Raw genomic sequence first — 20,650 nt, forward strand, 5'->3', positions numbered from 1 at the left:
TACACTCAGTCTTTGCCAAACGGAGAAGCCTCTTCAGCTAAAAATTCTGCACCATCCCCTGCAAAATGGACAGGCTACGAATGTCCTTTGTCTCCAGGGTCATCCAGCTATTTAACACCACACAGAATGACACACAGGACACACAGATCGTCAGGTGACTGGACCACATAAACTAGTGGTTCTCAACCTTTTTTGAACAAATGGCCCCTGTTAGATATTGGAGGTGTTCCAAAATGACCTCATCATAAGCCTCCCAATGTCCCCTGACCTCATCATAAGGCTGCCAACGCCCCTCCGCTCCACCATAGTATTTAAAAATAAAATGCCCCCTTGACCTCATCATAAGGCTGCCAACGCCTCCTTTAGTATTTAAAAATAAAATATACTAATGCCCTACAATGGGAACTAAACACCGTTTCGTTTAGTATAGATTAGTTTATTCCTTAGTAAATATTCATGAAAAGATGTAATTTTGCAGTAGGCAGAACAGTTTCAATGAGCTGCATAGTTGCAATACCTATTGGCCACCATCCTACACAGTACACATTTAATATGTGAATGTTTAATAGTTTTGTTGTTTAATTGTTTAATGTATGTGAAATAATCTGTATGTGTGCTAGACACCTTCATTTCCTTTGGGATTAATACATATTTACATCATTAAATAATTTCCAGCATCATCTTCTTATAGTGTCAGTGAACCTTAGCCTCTTCTTGCCCAGGTAACAGTCCATCAATGTCCATCACAATGTCAGTTATTCATTCAGCTGTGTGTTCTTTCAATGTGGAGAGCCATGACAGTGCAGAGCTGGTCTTCTTTTGGATGGGGTAATTGGCTGTCAAGTGGACTGTGCTGTCTGAACTGGGCAAAGTGTGCATATTGTGAGGTTATTTTGTCTGCCCTTCCTCGATAGACTCAGTTGCATGTCATCCCAACCAACTGGTAAGGTAAGGTGACTTTATTTGGTCTCTCCAACTGAGAGAAAGTCCAGTGTCCTGTGTCACCTGGATTTCTTCTGATGTTCTGGTGTCTGCAGTGTTTGGCTCTTTGGGCTTTCTGGATCTTCTAGTTCTCGTAGAGGTGGTTTAGGTGCCTCCTGATCTTCACTTGTTCACTTGTTCCCTCATACCTCCAAAGCACTACTGCTGGCTGTGGGTGTTGGAAGTGGGGTTCTCTGAGTAGCTATGACCTGATTTTCCGGGGCTGGGTAAGAGATGTCAGAGGGTGGTGTATTGGTGTGTCATGCTGGCACTGCGCTGGCTGGGAACTCTGAAGATCTGAGGCACACATTCCAGTTAGAGTAATCAATCCCTCTGACGCAAAAAGAAAAATTACTCGTTACTGATCGATTTTTGCAGTTTCGTATTGCATTACAATTGCACTTGTAACAACCGTAGTTTGCGTGTCCATTCCATGGAATTCAGAGAGATCATGTTGGCATTTTCACATTTTCTAGAGGGAGAAACTCACAAACCCCCACCAACAAAAGGGTATCTAACTTCTATACTTCTAAACTCCTGCATCTTTTCTGATTCTTATTTTCTGTTGTCTGGCCCAGTGCTCCATGGAATCATAATCAATCTCTGATAGCAGGGGTGGGAAACTGTTTTCATCCGAGGGTCACTCCTCCAAGGGTCGTACTAGAACACAAACCAGGATTTCCCCCTACACCTTAGGCCTTGAAGGTGGCCACCCTTACAACAGACCCCACCTTCACTAGGTCCCCAGAAATTATAACTTAATTATATTGAAAATGTAATTTCTAAGATTACAGAACGTCATATTTCATGTGAAACTGCATAACATTAAAATTATATCAGGGGCCAGATAAGATGGTCTCAAAGGCTGTAAACATCCCCTCGAAACACAGGTTCCCCACCCCTGGGTTAAAGGAAGAGAGGAATGGTCCCCATTTGTGTTTGGGTGCTTTACCACGGCTGTACCACTGCCCCCAAATCAAAGCATTTCCGACTGGCCAAATGAGGTCAGATAACAGCGTAATCTAGGACAGAATTCGCGTAAAATTTTGATGAAATCAAATCCTTCAGTTCTTCCTTAATGTTGCTAACAGATTGGGGGTGCAGTCAGGTCACAGGTGCCCTCATTTCAACACCTGGAGCCCTTAGTCATTGTGAGGTATCCATGCCCTGTAGGCCATTTTCTTCCTCTTTGTTACTGGCATATTAAGTGATGTGTAGAGAGAGAGGGAGCAATGAAACAACTTAGCAGCCGACTTGTACGATACCTATGTGTTTTTCCTTTTACAAGAGACGGGGACATTGAGCCACCAATTCATGGAGTTGATGAAGCGAGAAGAAGTTATACATTGTCATGTACCGGTGGAAAGAGTCCACTCACTGGGCTGCACCCAAAAACACAGACACAGCTTATTCATCTGATGACCTCGCAATACTTACCGACCCAAAGCACTGAGGGCACCATTAGTTCCTCTGCCCAGGGGGCAGTCATTAGAACCCAGAACCCATCCCATGTGTCTTATTTTACATGTCTTAATTCCAATCAGATAATATAATATCAGATGGTAATCAGATCAGGTAATCAGACATAATCAGATGGTCTTTGTATAATAATTTCTGATCATAGCAATTCATATTATTTGAAATGTAAAAAAATATACATAATCTGACTTATATACAGTATTTTGGGTTGTATACAAAGGCTTGCCTGCATGTGGCTCTCCCAGTGTGACCACCCTTAGAACGGCACATACAGGAGCGAGGCATACAGTTGTGTAATCATTTACTGGTTGATGTTTAACACCGGGGTGAATAATACACTTCATCAGAAATCATCCCAAATGTTATCATTTGTTCCGGTTCTCAAGCTTCTGTAGAATTTACTCTCATCACCTCAGGCAACTCCTCTGGTGTATAAATGAAGCAGGAGGACAGTGCAGAATCCACTACATCTTTTGACGAGGCAATTGAACTAGGCTCAAGTCAGACAGCCACTTAGCTAGCATCCAATTTTGCACTGTTGCATCTGCAAGCTTGGTTGTGGCAGGTTACCATCACCAGTATTCAGCAGTAAGTTTAGCTTTGTTTTGTCAGTAGGTCTTTAACAATGTACTGATGTAGGTCTATTTCCCCAGGCGGTGATTTTTATTCATTTTAACATAGGCCTAAATGTCTGCTCTTATTTTTTCCCACAGTGTTTTCCAGGTGGATTGTTTACTTGCTGGCAGTGACAATTGGTTGGATTCTCTGCCTATCTGATGCATACCCAATACATGGATTTTGTGAGAACTTTGAAGCTGACGTACAAAAACTTCAAGAGTCTCTTCAAAACGAAATCCACAGAATTGTGAGTATGACGTGTGTAGATAATAGGAATTAGTGGGTCAATTAGTCAATTGGGTTTCAGAAAGATCTGAATATGGTAGCCAATACATGATGTAGACCCTCTTACTGCAGCAGGGGTCGCCGGCGACCCTATTCACTTGCTGAAAATGCCTAGCTACATCGTAACAACATTGCTATGACATTACAGAGAACCATAGTGCTGCGCTAAGGGGTTGCCTCCTTCTCTGTACCCCCCCCTTCTGCAGGCTAAGGTGTGTGACAAGCCCAACAACTCCATCTGGAAACGCTGCACTGGAGTAAGTGTTTTGCATCCAAAATGTATCCAAAATTGTATTTTAATGTTGTTGAAGGTTGTTGTCTTCATACTCCTGCATCATTGGTGGTTTCGGTGCATTAGATTGGAAGTGTTCCATTCAATGTTATTTATTTCATTTCTTTGCCATTTCATTTTTCATTTCTTTTCTACTGCCATTAGACATTATTGTTGCATCGCTGTTATATCTTACCAGTCAACTCTGGAATTAACTAACACGTTTTTGTCTGGTTAACAGAGAGAAGAAGTATTAAGATGCCTGTTTGAGAATGTGAACTGCTATCAAAAATTTAACCCCAGGTCCGATGTAATTGAAAATGAAATGCAATCCATCTTTGTCAATATCGGGGTGAGTATATATACATTAACAGAAAAAAATATAGTAGTAAAAGTAATGTTATAAAACCACTTATGTAATGAAAAGCATGCAGTTAGACAAGACAAATGTATAGAAGAGACGTGTATAAACATCACAGAAGTAGATATTTGGATGTCACCAGGGTTAGATACAGGATTAATTATTGTGTTGTGTGTTTCTAGGTGAAAGCAGCTGTCAAATGCACGGTGTCAATTCCATCCCAGCCTTATGGGAAGTGTACGGCCCAGTATGATTTGTACTTGAAGTGGAAGCACGACCTGAGTAAACTGCACAACCTCAGGGACAACCATCATTTATGCTACTAAGACAGTGGAATACTTTTGTTAGTTAGTGTTTCATCATGCATCATCCCTGCTCTTGGGTGTGCTGGCACAGCGTCCATGCACCCCCCCCAACTATTTATGAAGTGTATGAAGTCCTTGTCAACACGGCCTCCACCCAAGACAACCTTCCAGTTAAAAACATATTCAGGAAATGTATCAAACTGTGATGAAATAGGATAAGACATAGAGTACTTATCTCTGTTTCGAGGACAAGAGAATGTGATCATTTATCCATTGTTTCATATTATGTATTTTGCATTATTTAAACAGAACCTACTTGAGAAATGTTTGTGGATTTTCAAACGTTTGTTTACAAAACCTGTATTTTTATGTAGCCTATTACTTGTATGTATTTTAACACTGTTGTCCTTGTGAAACGTGTGGCCCTGTAATAAATGTACAACTATAGCATTTTCTCCTGTGGTGGTTTAAATTGTCATTCTCAAACTCACTTCCATGGTATGTATAGCCATATACACAAACGGTTAGCACAGCTTTACTGTAACAAAAAATCTCATGAGTTGTCATGCACTGACACTGGGTGTGAGTGCTGTTCCAAGTCAGTGTGTTTTGAGTTCAGTTCAGTTTAAGAATGTGTTTTCAGTTCCTAACCTTCATTGGATATTTCAACAAAATGTCAACATAAGATATACAGAAAGGTTTACATTTATCAATCCATGCACATTGTTTCACAAAGCAATGACCAAAACATAATTATGAACTGTTTATTGGTTTTTCCATTCCATAAAGCATTTCTCATGTCAGATGAATAGCATGATTTCAGTCATTTTAATGGTTTATAATCCTCACAAAAAAGCAACAAATTAATTCCCTTCATATATATAACGAAAGAAATAAGATATTTCAAAATCTGTTTTAAGATGAACAATAATTTAATTGGCCTCTCTTTTTTTGCTTACTGGCTTCAGAAGGAAAAGAAATGATCCACAGTCAATTGAGGGCAAGAGAATGCCTAGAATATACAGACGCAGACCACATTACATACATGATGTTGTGCAGTCTTTTCCTCCTGACACTCGTTTCACATGGTTGTAGTAAGATGACGCTTCTCCTCCCTGCCCACCCATTCCTTCATCTGACACAACTGTCTGTCATACTGTACAATCAATCACTTTCTCTGTTCCTCTTGAAAAATGCAGTGACTATTCACGCTGGTACCCACAGAGAAGAGGAAGCAAAGATGCACAAAAACAAATAATAATAATAATAATAATAATAATAATAATAATAATAATAATAATAATAATAATAACAAAATAAAACAGTATTGGCTCCTACTGTGCAGAGGCACATGGAGAACTACAGCAGTCAAGTCACAACATCAAAATCATTAAAATAGGTACAAATAATTAAGAAAAAAAGAACAATAATAATAACCATAATGACAACAATAAATGAAAGTTGTGCAAGTTGAATGTATACAAAGTAAACATGTTCATGTATTTTGTGGCGTGGCTGTGTGCATCGTTTTTCCTTTTCGTGACGGTGAAGTTGTCTGTGTGAGCAAGTGGTGGTTGAGGGTGGTACTGTATGTGTGCCTATGAATAACAATAATCAGACTTTTAAAAGCACGGCGGTGCCTGCAGGGGGTGCAGTAGAGCCAGATAAGGCTATCTCTGAAGCAGAAGGCGATCCAACCCACACTCCTCAACTCCACCACATTAAAAAAAAAACTCCAGCAAAATGTACCTTATTATTAAAGGCATATTCTGGGAAACTATCCCTTGGTAAAATGTTGTGACCTGTCTCAAGACTTTATGCCCCACCCTCTTGCTATGGGCCGTGAATAACGCCGTGGACATGGCATCAGAGATGGGTCATGATGACCAAATAATGACAAATTATCATTGGTAAAAGTGAGTGATTTCTAAGGGAAAGGTGGGGCACCAGTGGAGATGTTACGTACGTGTACGGTATGGTACGGTACGGTACGGTAACTGGAATTTCTTAGATTTCAAAATCAGATGGGTATGATGACACATATAATATGCAAGGCTTTTACGTATATCCTTATTTGACTAAGCCCAGAAATAATCATAAAAAAGACAGCGGGAAACGGGAAAAAAAAAAAAACGGTGATGTGTGCTTTCAGCACACCTTTTTAAGATATCGAGGATGTCTACAACATTCTGGTCTCATTCATCACCAACTTGCCCCCCACCCAACCCAACCCCACCCCACCCCACCCCACCCAGCCACCCCCCACCCCCTACCCCACACACACGCACGTACAGTACACGCACACACGCACACTCCCCTGTCATGCTTTAACAACATCCATGATTTAATTTCTCTTGCAAATGCCATGATGAATGCTTACAGTAATTCCCTTCAGGTTGGCCAATAAGTAAAACCCAACATTGCCTCAGTGGTATGCATCACATGTGTGACGAGGAAATGAGGATGGAGGGGTTTCAGAGAACTATCTCACTCACTCTCTCTTTCCCTGCTTTTCACTGATTGTCAGCTACCACTCCACCTGACCTCTTAAACTTAAACCATAGAGCCAACCAACACATTGTAGTGTGTCTTTCTTTGTCTTTGCCACACACGAATGCACACACATACACATACAAACATAAACACAAACACACGCACGCACGCACACACACCTGTTTATTTTCAACACCTTCCTGTCTCCCAGTACAGCCCCACTCCTTCACTGCCTTGATAATCCCATCTGCCCCCATCCTGGTCATTACCCTGCACCATCCCCTCCACAGGACTACACCCCCATTATTAACCTGCTCTCTTCCTCTGCTTCTCTCTCTACCTCCCATGTAAACTTTCTCTACATCTCTCTCTCTCTCTCTCTCTCTCTCTCTCTCTCTCTCTCTCTCTCTCTCTCTCTCTCTTTCTCTCTCGTTCTCTCTCTCTCTCCCTCCCCTCCCTCTCTCTCACTCCCAGAACATGTTGGTGATGTCCGAGTCCAGGCTGTATATCCACAGCAGCAGCGGCGCCGAGATGAACACGAAGGGCCAGGACACGCCCCGCAGCGCTCGCCGCACGGACGCCGTCAGCCGCCCCCCTGCCCCCGGCCCGCCGTCACTACGGCGACGTGCCGCGGCCTCGGCCTCCTCCTCCTCCTCCTCCTCCGTCAACTCCAGCTCGTTGCCCGGCTCGATGTAGTTCCGCGCCAGGAACTTGAGGGCCTCGTCCATCAGGATGACCGGCAGGGACATCTTCAGCACCACCACCCACTGGGGCCAGGACAGGGGACGGATCTGGAAAATCACCTGGAGGAGGCCATGGAGAAGAGGAGGAATGAGGGGGTGTGTGTGCGTGCGTGTGTGTGTGTGTGTGTGTGTGTGTGTGTGTGTGTGTGTGTGTGTGTGTGTGTGTGTGTGTGTGTGTGTGAGTGAGTGAGAGAGAGAGAGAGACAGAAAGAGAGAGAGTGAGAAAGAGAGAGAGAGAGAGAGAGAGAGAGAGAGAGAGAGAGACAGAGACAGAGACAGAGACAGAGACAGAGAGGGAGTGCGTGTTTGTCAGTACGTGTGTGAGTGCATGTATGTGTGGAAAATGGTGAGAAAAAAGTACAGGTTAGGATGGGAATGGAAGAGAAATATCCACATATGAGTCGCATACACAGCTTCTGTATAAGTCCTGCATAAGTTCATACACGCACACACACACACACACACACACACACACACACACACACACACACACACACACACACACACACACACACACACACACACACACACACACTCAAGGCACAAATAAACCAAGCGCGACATGAGCGAGTCAAACGACAGAATTCATTCTGAAAAAAGTAATTGACTTTGCGTTGAGTCGTGCTACAAAAACGATTCAGGCTACTAGAGGCGATTTGTGCGACTAGAGCATCAGTTTGTAGTTGAACTCCAGGCATTTGAGGAGTACCATCACAAATATGTGATTAGAATTTTGCCCGAATTTTGAGTTCTCATTATGATGTCATAATGTCTTTGCGAGATTTTTAACACAGGCGTCTATAGGAGCTGTAGAGTGTTCCAGTAAAATTCTAGAAGAACCTCTAGAAATTCCTTACTCCTCTTAAGCAAATTAGCTATGATGCAGTTCGGCAACAGCCACCACAACCAATGGGAATGTTGGAATGCTTGCATTCTGCTTTTAACGGACATACTCTGTCGCTTCTAGCGCTCGTATCCCTCTCGCTACATAGTCTAGCGATTCTCTATCACTTGACATGGTCACAGCCGGTGTTTTCGCCCGGTCACACACACTTACAGGCAGGGGATCAACATAGAGGATGAGAAAGTGGAGAGCCATGGAGAGGCAGATAGCTCCCACCAGCCATGGGTTGGACCATGGAGGCATCTTCAGCAGGGACTGGTTTTCTGACAAGCTAAGGAGATAAGAACACAAAAAACCCCAATCATCAGCAGCAATTCATCCAACAATGCACAAACAGTGTGTGGCTGGTTTATAACTTCTTTTATTTATTCTGTCTGTAGGGCACTTTGCGGTCAACTGTGTTGTGTTTAAATGTGCTATACATTACAAATAAAACAACTTGACTTGATTTGATAGGATTAGTACTTTTACTCTACCGTACACCGCGTGCTGTCCAAAATGTCACACATTAAATAATAGAAACAGTAGCTTGATGTTGCAGACTTTATTTTTTGCTAGTCCATTTTTGAGACGGATGTGCGTGTTTTTTTCTTTGTTAAAAACAATAACATGGCCAAAATCATGAATAGAAAACTGCAGTGATCTGAAGTCATCATTGTACCTGTTCAGTGCATTGCACATCTCTATTGTTACGAGCACAGACAAAGCCATGGTCATGGGGTGGGGTGACTCGAAGACAGAGCACTGAACCCCGGCGAACTCAGTGCTGCCCTCACTGCACTGCAGGTAATGGGACTGTGGAGAGAAGAACACAGATGACGACCATAAGAGTTAGACTAGAGTTAGAGTTAGAGTAAGAGTTAACCGTAAAAGAACGCTGGCTATTGCCCTTTGCCCTTTGTAAGGCAAAGCGTGCGTGTTGCTGTCTCTTACCAGCTGGTAGAAGGAGAGCTTGGGGCCGTCCTCTGCAGCCATGAACCACCAGGCGGCTGCACCCACAGTAGCAGCACCCACATAACCTACAGCAACAACACATGAACACATGGAGCTCTTAGAAAACATGAGCAGTCTCAGATTATTATATTCAAAATATAGTCAGTTTACTGTGTACCAGAGAGTTACTACTATTGTATATGCAAAACAGGTAAACACCACGTGTGTGTGTGTGTGTGTGTGTGTGTGTGTGTGTGTGTGTGTGTGTGTGTGTGTGTGTGTGTGTGTGTGTGTGTGTGTGTGTGTGTGTGTGTGTGTGTGTGTGTGTGTGTGTGTGTGTGTGTGTGTGTGTGTGTGTGTATTTGTTTTACACATGATAAAATGTTTATGATTTGCAGTCAACATGCCGTTTACATGAAGTGTACTTAGTTCCGTTAGTTATTTCAAGGCAAGTTATGACATTTAACGTGCAAAAACTCCTATTTGTGTGTAAATAAGTAGCTGTGAGCAGCTGTGTGTGTAGATGATACAGTACATCACAGTAAAGCAGCATAGAGTACAGTAGAGTATGGTAGAGTAGAGTCCAGTAAACAGGCAACTCACAGCCAATGATCAGGTATCTGCAGAAGAGCCATCCGGAGATGAGGGGCTCCTTGGGGGAGCGAGGGGGGCGCAACATGATGTCCAGGTCGGGGGGGTTGAAGCCCAGGGCGGTGGCCGGGAAGCCGTCTGTCACCAGGTTCACCCACAGGAGCTGCACAGGGATCAGGGCCTCGGGCATCCCAAGAGCTGCAGTCAGGAAAATACTGAAGGGAAGAAAGAAAGAAAGAAAGAAAGAAAGAAAGAAAGAAAGAAAGAAAGAAAGAAAGGGAGAGTGGGGAAAGGGAGAATGTGTGTGTGGTGTGTGTGTGTGTAGTGTGTGTGTAGTGTGTGTGTGTGTGTGTGTGTGTGTGTGTGTGTGTGTGTGTGTGTGTGTGTGTGTGTGTGTGTGTGTGTGTGAGAGAGAGAGAGAGAGAGAGAGAGAGTAGGGAGGAGAGAAAACAAGAGCATTACATGAATGAAAAAAACGATGTCAGCCAGCGTTTTCTCTACATATACTGTAATTAGCACTTCTTCATAGCTTGCCCTAATTAGTGATGAGGTGTTACGCTGCGCAGCAAGTGTCTGCAGTGGCAGCCTGCATAAGCACTATCTGGTTCCTGACAGCGTTCATCTCAACGGCATGGCAACAGACGGTGCTTTTAACACTATCGCTGCACTCATCCAAAGAACTCTCGTCATACACAAGGCAATCGGAGTCAAGACTTTTCTACTTTTCTCTTTTGTGGTTCTGTTCTCAATAATAGAGCAGAAGCTATCCGTTGTCCTTTAAAAAGCTCTTTGCCCTTCAAAAAGATTATCTTGTAATATTAGCTTTTGAAGAAGCTAAGTAACTCCCAGTTCTTAACTTGGTCTCCTTGTCGTGTAGTACATACTGTGTAGTTGTCTATGTTTGCTACAGCGTGAGAGTTTTTTGAAGTCTAATTCATAAAGATATTGTTCAGATGTAAAGGGAGTGCCCACTGAAATCAACCTCCTATGCTGTAGCACAGAGAAATCATTGACTATGGATTGGAATACAAATGGTTCTTAATATTAATATTACTTTTTACCCGAAAGCTGCTAAAACAGGAAAGAGTGGAGTGGGACAGAATGGGAGAGGTATTGTAACATGCAAAGTGGACCATGTAAGAGTCCTTGCTGCCTACCAGACCACCTCCCCGATGTTGGAGGAGATGAGGTAGCGTATGAACTGCTTCATGTTGTTGTAGATGGCCCTGCCCTCCTCCACGGCGGCCACGATGGTGGAGAAGTTATCGTCCGCCAGGATCATCTCGGAGGCCGACTTGGCGACGGCCGTCCCTGAGCCCATGGCGATGCCGATCTCTGCTTTCTTCAGGGCTGGGGCATCATTCACACCGTCTCCTGTCTGGGAGATTACATGCAGTGGAAAATGCTGTTAGTCTGCATTCATGTGCTCTGGGAATGGTGGTAAACAGGGCTCTAAATTAACTTTTTTCATCACCGGGGGGGCTTTGGTGCTTTATTTATGATTTTAGTAACGTAGTGCCCTACCGTTAGGCCACTGTATTACATCTTAGAAGCCAAACACACACTCCCTTATGGGTCAAAGTGGCTAGTAAGTCTTTTCTACCAGCCAAACTCAAATTTCACCAGCATTTGAAGGGCCATTTATTTAAATGGACACTGTGCAGGAAATGTTCTAAAAAGGTACTGCAACTATGCTGCTTATTGAAATTGGGCTGCCTATTGCCAAATTTGATCTTTACATGAAAGTTTACTAAGTATTAAACAAATATTTTCTAGTATGGTCCAAGTACAGTCATTTTTGCAGCTAAAAATGGCTAATTTTGGAAATTCAAAATGGCGGACCATGGAGAAGATCCCCCTTTCCATGTAAGAAAAGTGCAATTTTTTTCAGTCATAATGAATACTTAGAATTTTATGGTGGTGGTACGTATTCATGAAAAAGGTAACATTAGTGAATGGGTAGCATGAATTCTGGAAATAAACAACTAAAAATCTCACACAGTGTCCCTTTAAAGCGAAACGCCGACATGGGAAGCACACATGAACACCCCACTGGACCCCAAATTCCACTGGATTTTTTTAATATAGGAGTTGGATAATATCTACTTCGGAGAGTACATGAAAGACACATTAATTAATTCAAATCTTAATGAGAACTCTGGAACCAACTACACTAGTCTAGATGTTGAATTAACATTTTTTTTTGAATGAATTTGCATTTTTTGTGCTGTGCAAGGGAGGTGCTGGGGGAGTTGGAGGAAGTGACAATGGGGTTGGAGTTGAGGGGTAGTTGTTTGTTTTCTTTAGAACCAGAGTTGACTAATACTGCAAATCAATGAATTCCCATCGGAAATGTCCTGCAACCACTATATGGAATGCCTACTGTGAATTTCCAAGTGATGTCAAATGCACAGGAATTTGGTGGTGGTGGACGGTCTGTGGTAACTGACTTGTAACTTTTCAACTGTAATTCAAGCATATGGCTTTCATTAACATTAGTCTTCTTTAGAAACAGAGCCTTATAACACTTCCCAGATGGGTTGTAAAATGCTCCTTGAAATGTGTTCACCCCCCACCCCGAAAAAGTACTAACATAGTAGATCCACGACATGAATACCGATGCAAATACTTAAACTGCATGAACTTGGATATCTTTATCTCTCTTGGACAGAATTGCAATCAATTTTATTGCCAAAAAACCCTCATTTTAATGATTTTCAATGTCACAGACATCTCTCTCTGTCTCTGTCTCCCTCTATCTCTCTGTCTCACTCTCTCTCTCATCCACTCTCTCTCTCTCTCTCTGTCTCTCTCTCTCTCTCTCTCTCTCTCTCTCTGTCTCTCTCTCTCTCACCATGGCTGTGATGTCGCTGAGGCTCTGCAGGTACTCCACGATGCGGCTCTTGTGTGTGGGCTCCACGCGGGCAAAGCAGCGGGCAGTGCGGCATGCCTGCCTCTGGAGGTGGGGGGGCAGCTCGTCGAACTCGCGTCCCGTCAGCCCCCCCCTGAAGGGCCCACCCTGCCCCTCCTCCTCCTCCTGCTCCGTTATGATGCCCACGCGCCGGCAGATGGACAGGGCGGTGCCTTTGTTGTCCCCTGCAGGAGTGTGGACACACACCGTTACGGGATATACACACACACACACGCACACAGGCATGCACACACGCACACGCACACCATCACACAACGCACACCACACGTGCACTTGTGCGTGTGCGTGCACGTACACATACACACACACACACACCAGGGCTTGACGTTAACTTTTTTTTTGGTTTGTGGTTTTTCCCCGTCACTAGCCATTTAGTCTTTCTGCTAATCAGAATGCTGTTGTCATTTTTTTTTCTTTAGAATATTCTTGCATTTAAATAAAAACAATTAATGCAACCACTGTGATTTGTCACACCAAAGAATAAGTTACCTGTCAAAGTGGCTAGTGAGATTGAAATTGTTACAAGCCACAGCCAAGTTTAACCAGCTTTTGGCCGGTTGGCAGTTGCCAGTGTCAAGCCCTGACACACACACATGCACGCACGCACAAACAATCAGATGACACACACACACACGCGCACACACACACACACACACACACACACACACACACACACACACACACACACACACACACACACACACACAGATATTATGAAAGAGATGTGTCCCAGCCCATGCCACCCCACATTTTTGCTCTTTTTCTCTCTTATTGCGCTACATGTTTTTTTTTGGCCGCACAGCGACCAATCTTGATTGTTCCACCTGGAGTGTCTCTCAGCTACCCTCACCTGGAGACCAGGGGAACTGCTGTCTGCCTCCACCTCTATGGCTCTCTCTACGTAAAGTGTTTCTAAATAGTATTTTTTATTTTATTTTTAAATATGGCCTATGTGCTTTTTTTCTGCACATGTTACAGAGTTAACCAGGTTTATGTCACTGTAGGCTGCAGCTTATAGCACTGTATGTGACAATTACATTAATCAGTTGTTGTTGAGGTTGGGACCAAAATTCTGCTTGTAAACATTATAATTAGGCCAAATCAAAACCAAATGAAAACATGTTTTGGAATAATTCTCCTGGACTACTTCAGGAGACGTACATAGTTGTTCTCCAAAGATGTTCCTTTTCAGGTTTGAGACCATTATCATTATTCTTTCCAAAATATCTATTCATATTGTGCTACTGAACGGACTTCTACATCTGCTTATAACCTGGCCTGACCTGGTATACACTTCTGTACTGGCTGTAAGAATGGCCATGGAAGCAAAAACCAGGTTGGTGGGAAAAGTTTTAGGGTGGGTTTTTTGTGGGGGCGGTAGTTCCAACATGACTCATTTCATGTGTTGGTGGTTCTGAAGAATCATGTGAACACTTATAGGGCAAAGTACTAAAGAATGGCAAACACGAGTCGTGTGTTTAGCTCGTCCCACAGAACAGAACATTATACAGTACAACACACAAATAGGTGCCAAGATCATTGGGGATTGAATATGAATAAATCCCAAAAAGTTTGATAATAAATAAATGAAGGGTTTCTTTGCAAAACGGTGTATCTCCATTTTTTGACTTTCGCATTTTATTATTGAAAATGACTGTTCAGAGGGCCTATCACCTATGTGTGAATTCTTATCATTCAAATATTTTGAGAACATACTTTTTTACCTATATAAAATGCATTTTCCAATGCAATTCAATGGAATGGCCAATACAAAAATGCCAATTTCCCAACATTCCACAAAATGGAGATACACCATTTTGCAAATAAAGCCTTCAAATCATGTCCCCATTGACTGTACAATTTAATCTGTGGTTTGTTACCATTCATTACATTGTATCAGCTACATAGTTTACCATGAATGGAATTCACTTCCACGTTCCGTTTCATGTTAGAATTCAATGTGCTGCTAGAACACATGCAACTGGACTAAGGGTCCAGTGTCTGTTCTTTGAAAGTGTCTGTTAGCAAAACGACTGACTGGGGCACACCCAAAGGCTTGACAAACATGTGACTTGCAGGGTAGGAGTTATGTTAGTGGATTTCTACTCTAGTTTACCAGGAACAAATACTGCTGATCCAGGTGCAAGTGTGCAGGTCACAGGTGCAGGTCACACTTACTATGTGATTGGCCGTACCACAGGGCACAACGCCCACCCGTAAGGTGGCATACATAAATGCAACCCACACACATCAGAGAAGTGCCCTCAACGGTGCACTGTGTAAGATGGTGGTCAGGCGTGGTCAGAGTCGGTATTGCATCTATGCTGCTTATTGAACAAACAACTGCGCTGTGCTGCAAATTTGATCATTTCATTAATATTTAATAAGTGTGACGGGTCAACCATGCACCGTCACTGCAACCAGGTTCTGCCAATTATTGAGACTCTTGCCATGACCATTTTGTGTGCACATTGGGACAATTGTTTGCTTCATTGTTTTTAAATATGTTCTGAGTTACCATTGAGCATTATATATTCTTTACAAACATTTCATTCACCATTTGTTCCAGTGGATATTCTCCTGTAGTGTTCTAAGAGCTCGTTAAAACCATCAAACATTATTGGGAGTTTTACAAATGCTATCATCATCATCATCATTACTACAACCTCTTCCAGTTTAAAACATTTGGTAACTTCATCCCATTTTGTGTTAAGTTAAAATAATCACAAAAAGTACAGTTTACTTCTAACATTGAGTTTATTTAGTTATAAATTTTAAAATTATTCATGTGCATGACCAAACATTTCCACCTTACCATCCCTGTAGCACCTGGTCCGTCAACTAAAAGAGTCTGTACTGCTTCGCTTTCAGAATAAGAGTCCTCACTTCCTCCCGTTTACAGGAAGTAGACTGTCTGATTATTTTAAAATGTATTATTAGGCTGTAACCTTTATATTTGCGTGGTCAAATGTCAGCAGTTGTGTTTTAAGACACTTGTGTATTTATTTCATGTTTGCATGATTTATGTTTAGGCTGTTTAAAGCATTTTAGAGTGTATTTCACTTCAGGCACCCCTGTAAGGTCCGTGCAGGTTGGTATGGTCCAACTTCTGTCACGTGACGGTGGTGTTCAAATGGTGATTGTTCCATTCTGTTGGGAGAGCTGCTGATGGTAAGACATGTGTCTTGAGCTCTCACCCAGAGGTATCGGATTTGATTTCGTTTGCTGATGTTAGCTAGATTCATTTCCTCCTCTTGACTGCATTTAGTCAAAGCCTTTTTTTGTTTTGGTTATCATACCATTTTTTGTTTGTACATTTTTTTAAAGTCATTTTCTTTTGAAGTTAAGTTAGTGTTTATCTTTTGTTTGAGTGATGCCTCATGGCCTTCTTTGGGTCAAGAAAAATAAACAACCCATCATCTGAGAACGTGTTTGTGTCTTCCTGAGTGTTCAACAACTGCTCTAAGACTGCTGGGCAACGGTACCTTTAACATTTGGTGGCAGCGGAAAAGGTAACCAGTGTCAAGTGAGCAAGCACTCAGTGAAGCATGAACTCTCAAGGTGGTGTGGCACCACCTACTGGGGAAGCAACGCAAGACCCAGGAGCCAAGCCGAAGCATGAGACGACGTCAAGGCAATCCTCGACAGTGCCCAATGATCGGACGAGTCGTCTGGAGCAGCTCATGGAGTCGGTCATAGAGACGCAGCGGAAACAGCAGGAGCGGCTGCACGTAGATGCACAGAGACAAGACCAAAGATGGAAGGCGATGGAGCACCAGTTTCTTCAGCTACAGCGGTTGGTGAGAGGAGATGAAGCAAGTGCACTGCCGGTGAACCAGCCGGTGGAAGAATTGCAGAGACTGAATCCCTCTACCTCCCGCCCCTCGTCAGCTGGAGACGTGCTACTCTACTTGCCTCCACTAGATGTCCACACTCCTCAACCGCTGGCGGATCAAGACCAACAAGCCAACTTACAAAGCTCCCTCAACTCTACTGGCCTCGGGCTGACCACGACTCCTCATCTTCCGCAGGGGTGGAAAGCGCCACGAATGTCTCCTTTCGAAGAAGATGAAGACATAGAACACTATCTAACTACATTTGAGAGACTCGCAGCAGCTAGTCAGTGGCCTGCTGAAACATGGGTTTTACACCTTGTACCCTTGTTAAAGGGCAAAGCCAGGGCTGCATACGTAGCGATGAGCGCTGAAGACTGCAGCGTCTACAGCAAAGTGAAGCAGGCAATCCTGGACAAGTTTGAGATCAACACTGAAACGTACCGCCAAAGATTCCAGGCCAACACGATCCTGCAAGGTGAGACGGCGAAAGAGCTACAAGCAAGATTGAAAGACCTCTTCGGAAAGTGGCTGAGTCCAGCATCAAAGACAAAGGAAGACATCTGTGAGAAGATGATACTGGAGCAGTTTCTGGACATGCTGAATCCTGACCTTCAAGTGTGGGTGAGAGAACGTGACCCGCAAACTTCAATGGAAGCAGCAACCCTGGTGGAGATGTTCGTGACCGCCAGGCGATCCAGACGAGACTACCAGCTGGGTCCACAAGACTTCAGGAAGAAGACCCACCATCCATCCCAGCACCACAACTGTGACTTAAGTTCCAGCGCGCCTGATCAACGCACTGAAGCTCGAGGTCCAGGACCTGCTGGAGGTGGGTGTGATTCATCCACTGCGTGAGGGGCTTCATTTCAAGCATGGGCTGTTAGCACTTGTCTTTGCAGCCGTACAAGTCTACAGTACCGACCTGGTAAGGTCATTGTAACGGCAGCCTTCTTCTCGCGCCATGACCTGGGCGCTCCGACTTAAGGTGGGGGGTGTGTGACGGGTCAACCATGCACCGTCACTGCAGCCAGGTGCTGCCAATTATTGAGACTCTTGCCATGACCATTTTGTGTGCACTTTGGGACAATTGTTTGCTTCATTGTTTTTAAATATGTTCTGAGTTACCATTGAGCATTATATATTCTTTACAAACATTTCATTCACCATTTGTTTCAGTGGATATTCTCCTGTAGTGTTCTAAGAGCTCGTTAAAACCATCAAACATTATTGGGAGTTTTACAAATGCTAGCATCATCATCATAATTACTACAACCTCTTCCAGTTTAAAACATTTAGTAACTTCATCCCATTTTGTGTTAAGTTAAAATGACCACAAAAAGTACAGTTTACTTCTAACATTGAGTTTATTTAGTTATAAATTTTAAAATTATTCATGTGCATGACCAAACATTTCCACCTTACCATCCCTGTAGCACCTGGTCCGTCAACTAAAAGAGTCTGTACTGCTTCGCTTTCAGAATAAGAGTCCTCACTTCCTCCCGTTTACAGGAAGTAGACTGTCTGATTATTTTAAAATGTATTATTAGGCTGTAACCTTTATATTTGCGTGGTCAAATGTCAGCAGTTGTGTTTTAAGACACTTGTGTATTTATTTCATGTTTGCATGATTTATGTTTAGGCTGTTTAAAGCATTTAAGAGTGTATTTCACTTCAGGCACCCCTGTAAGGTCCGTGCAGGTTGGTATGGTCCAACTTCTGTCACGTGACGGTGGTGTTCAAATGGTGATTGTTCCATTCTGTTGGGAGAGCTGCTGATGGTAAGCTGATGGTGTGTCTTGAGCTCTCACCCAGAGGTAGGCCTATCGGATTTGATTTCGTTTGCTGATGTTAGCTAGATTCATTTCCTCCTCTTGACTGCATTTAGTCAAAGCCTTTTTTTTGTTTTGGTTATCATACCATTTTTTGTTTGTACATTTTTTTAAAGTCCTTTTCTTTTGAAGTTAAGTTAGTGTTTATCTTTTGTTTGAGTGATGCCTCATGGCCTTCTTTGGGTCAAGAAAAATAAACAACCCATCATCTGAGAACGTGTTTGTGTCTTCCTGAGTGTTCAACAACTGCTCTAAGACTGCTGGGCAACGGTACCTTTAACAATAAGTAATAAACTAACATTTACTAGTATGAGCAAAATACAGTGAATTTGGCAGCTAAAAACGTCTCTTTCTGGAAATTCAAAATGGCAGACAATGGAAAAGATCCCCCTTTTCATGTATGAAAAATGCAGTCATAATGAATGCTTAGAATTTGATGGAGGAGGTAAGTATTCATGAAAACGGTATTCTGGAAATAAACTACTAAAAATACAAGACACTGCACCTTTAAGAACCACTGAAACATCAGTTTGCTCGGATGGCTGCACCATGTGCTGAGGATGCCACCTACCTGTAATCATTATGACCCGTATGCCTGCCTGTCTGCACATGCGAACAGCGCTGAGCACTTCTTTCCTGGGAGGGTCCAGCATCCCCACACAACCAATGAATGTGAGGTCCGACTGTTTAGTGGACATAAAAAAAGCACAGGTTTTACAATCAGCAAGCAGCCTTACATTCAAAGTATGTAGCTTTAGGGCTTTGGAATATACTAGTAGGCCTGGAGACAGAGGTCTACGAACAGGTCTGGGGTGAGTTTCTCAAAAGAGAAGTTGTTAGCCTGTTAGCAACTTCGGTTGTTGCCAATGGGAAAATGCATTGAAAACAACAAAGTAGCGAATGTAGTAAGCAACTTTGGTTTTTGAGAAATTCACCCTTGTAGTGTTGTCCCAGGCCAAAGGACCTGAAGGCCAAAGAGCCTACAATTGGGGACCCCATGACATTTCATGTGATGAGGGTGGGGGTACTTCAGATGATCTTGTCCAAGGCCTGGTGAAAGCTGTCATCAGATATGTACAGGTCCTTCTCAAATAATTAGCATATTGTGTTAAAGTTTAACCACCAAAGCACCAAAACATGGTATGGAAATCTATGGGGTATGATGAAGAGGGAAGTGTGGGTCACCAGATCACACAAAAAACAGCTGACCGCTAAGCATCAATGATATCTCGGCTTCCATAACTCTCGTGCAATGCCACTGCCATTGACTTCAATGTTAAACGTAGTCAGGTCGGCAGTCTAACCCATAGACTTTTTAAAGCCTCAGGAAACTTTTACCAGTGTTTAGAGTTAATTTGTTGATTCAGATGATTAGGTTAATAGCTTGTTTAGACAACCTTTTCATGATGTGCTATTTTTTTTAGATAGGAATTTTGGGTTTTCATGAGCTGTATGCCAAAATCATCAATATTAAAACAATACAAGACCTGAAATATTTCAGTTGGTGTGCAATGAATCTAAAATATATGAAAGTTTATTTGTTATCATTACATTATGGGAAAAATGAACTTTTACATAATATGCTCATTTTTTGAGAAGAACCTGTACACGGACACTTGCATCTGTTTATGCACAGTGTGTGTCCTGTACCCTTGGCAAGATTATTTTGTGTTGTGTATTGGAAGCATAACCCCTCCGTAGTGACAGCTCAGGACCATGCTCAGTTTCCTGAATGATTCCAGAAGTATCAATGGGCTTTTGAAAAAACCTTACTAACTGGAATTTGGCATCACCCATGTAACAGTTATTGTAAACGAGTTTGGAAATCACTGGGAATCATTATGGCACTGGCAGTGAGCATAAAAACATGTTTTTCATCAGTACAAATGAATTTACTAATGCCCAAGGTGGAAAAAAAGAACATACGATGCCAGATGACTCAATACTCATACTGTTTCTGTGACTCATTCGCACATTGTGTGTGTGTGTGTGTGTGTGTTCACGTGTGCGTGTGTGCATGTGCACCTGCACGTGTCTTTAAACTCACCTCGTAGGAGCCGAAGGTGGCAGAGTTCTCCAGGTTGAGTGT

The 20,650-nt window shown here is 42.8% G+C and overlaps 1 protein-coding gene across 2 annotated transcripts in view; it reads right to left on the minus strand.

The window, feature by feature from the left end:
• Positions 1–7,239: 7,239 nt before the first annotated feature.
• si:dkey-28b4.8 (sarcoplasmic/endoplasmic reticulum calcium ATPase 2) overlaps positions 7,240–20,650 on the minus strand; it is a 28,027-nt gene continuing 14,616 nt past the window's right edge. For both annotated transcript variants that reach the window (XM_063219641.1, XM_063219640.1), the window contains 9 exons: positions 20,609–20,650; positions 19,133–19,244; positions 12,819–13,060; positions 11,122–11,342; positions 9,977–10,179; positions 9,374–9,459; positions 9,102–9,235; positions 8,594–8,711; positions 7,240–7,596 (listed from right to left, as the gene is read on the minus strand). The exon at positions 20,609–20,650 is cut by the window's right edge and continues 180 nt beyond it. In XM_063219641.1, coding sequence (XP_063075711.1) covers positions 7,258–7,596; positions 8,594–8,711; positions 9,102–9,235; positions 9,374–9,459; positions 9,977–10,179; positions 11,122–11,342; positions 12,819–13,060; positions 19,133–19,244; positions 20,609–20,650 — 1,497 coding nt within the window. In that variant the 3' untranslated portion in view covers positions 7,240–7,257. The remainder of the gene's footprint in view (positions 7,597–8,593; positions 8,712–9,101; positions 9,236–9,373; positions 9,460–9,976; positions 10,180–11,121; positions 11,343–12,818; positions 13,061–19,132; positions 19,245–20,608) is intronic.

Source organism: Engraulis encrasicolus, chromosome 16 (genome assembly GCF_034702125.1).
Source record: "Engraulis encrasicolus isolate BLACKSEA-1 chromosome 16, IST_EnEncr_1.0, whole genome shotgun sequence".
Lineage (NCBI taxonomy): Eukaryota > Metazoa > Chordata > Actinopteri > Clupeiformes > Engraulidae > Engraulis > Engraulis encrasicolus.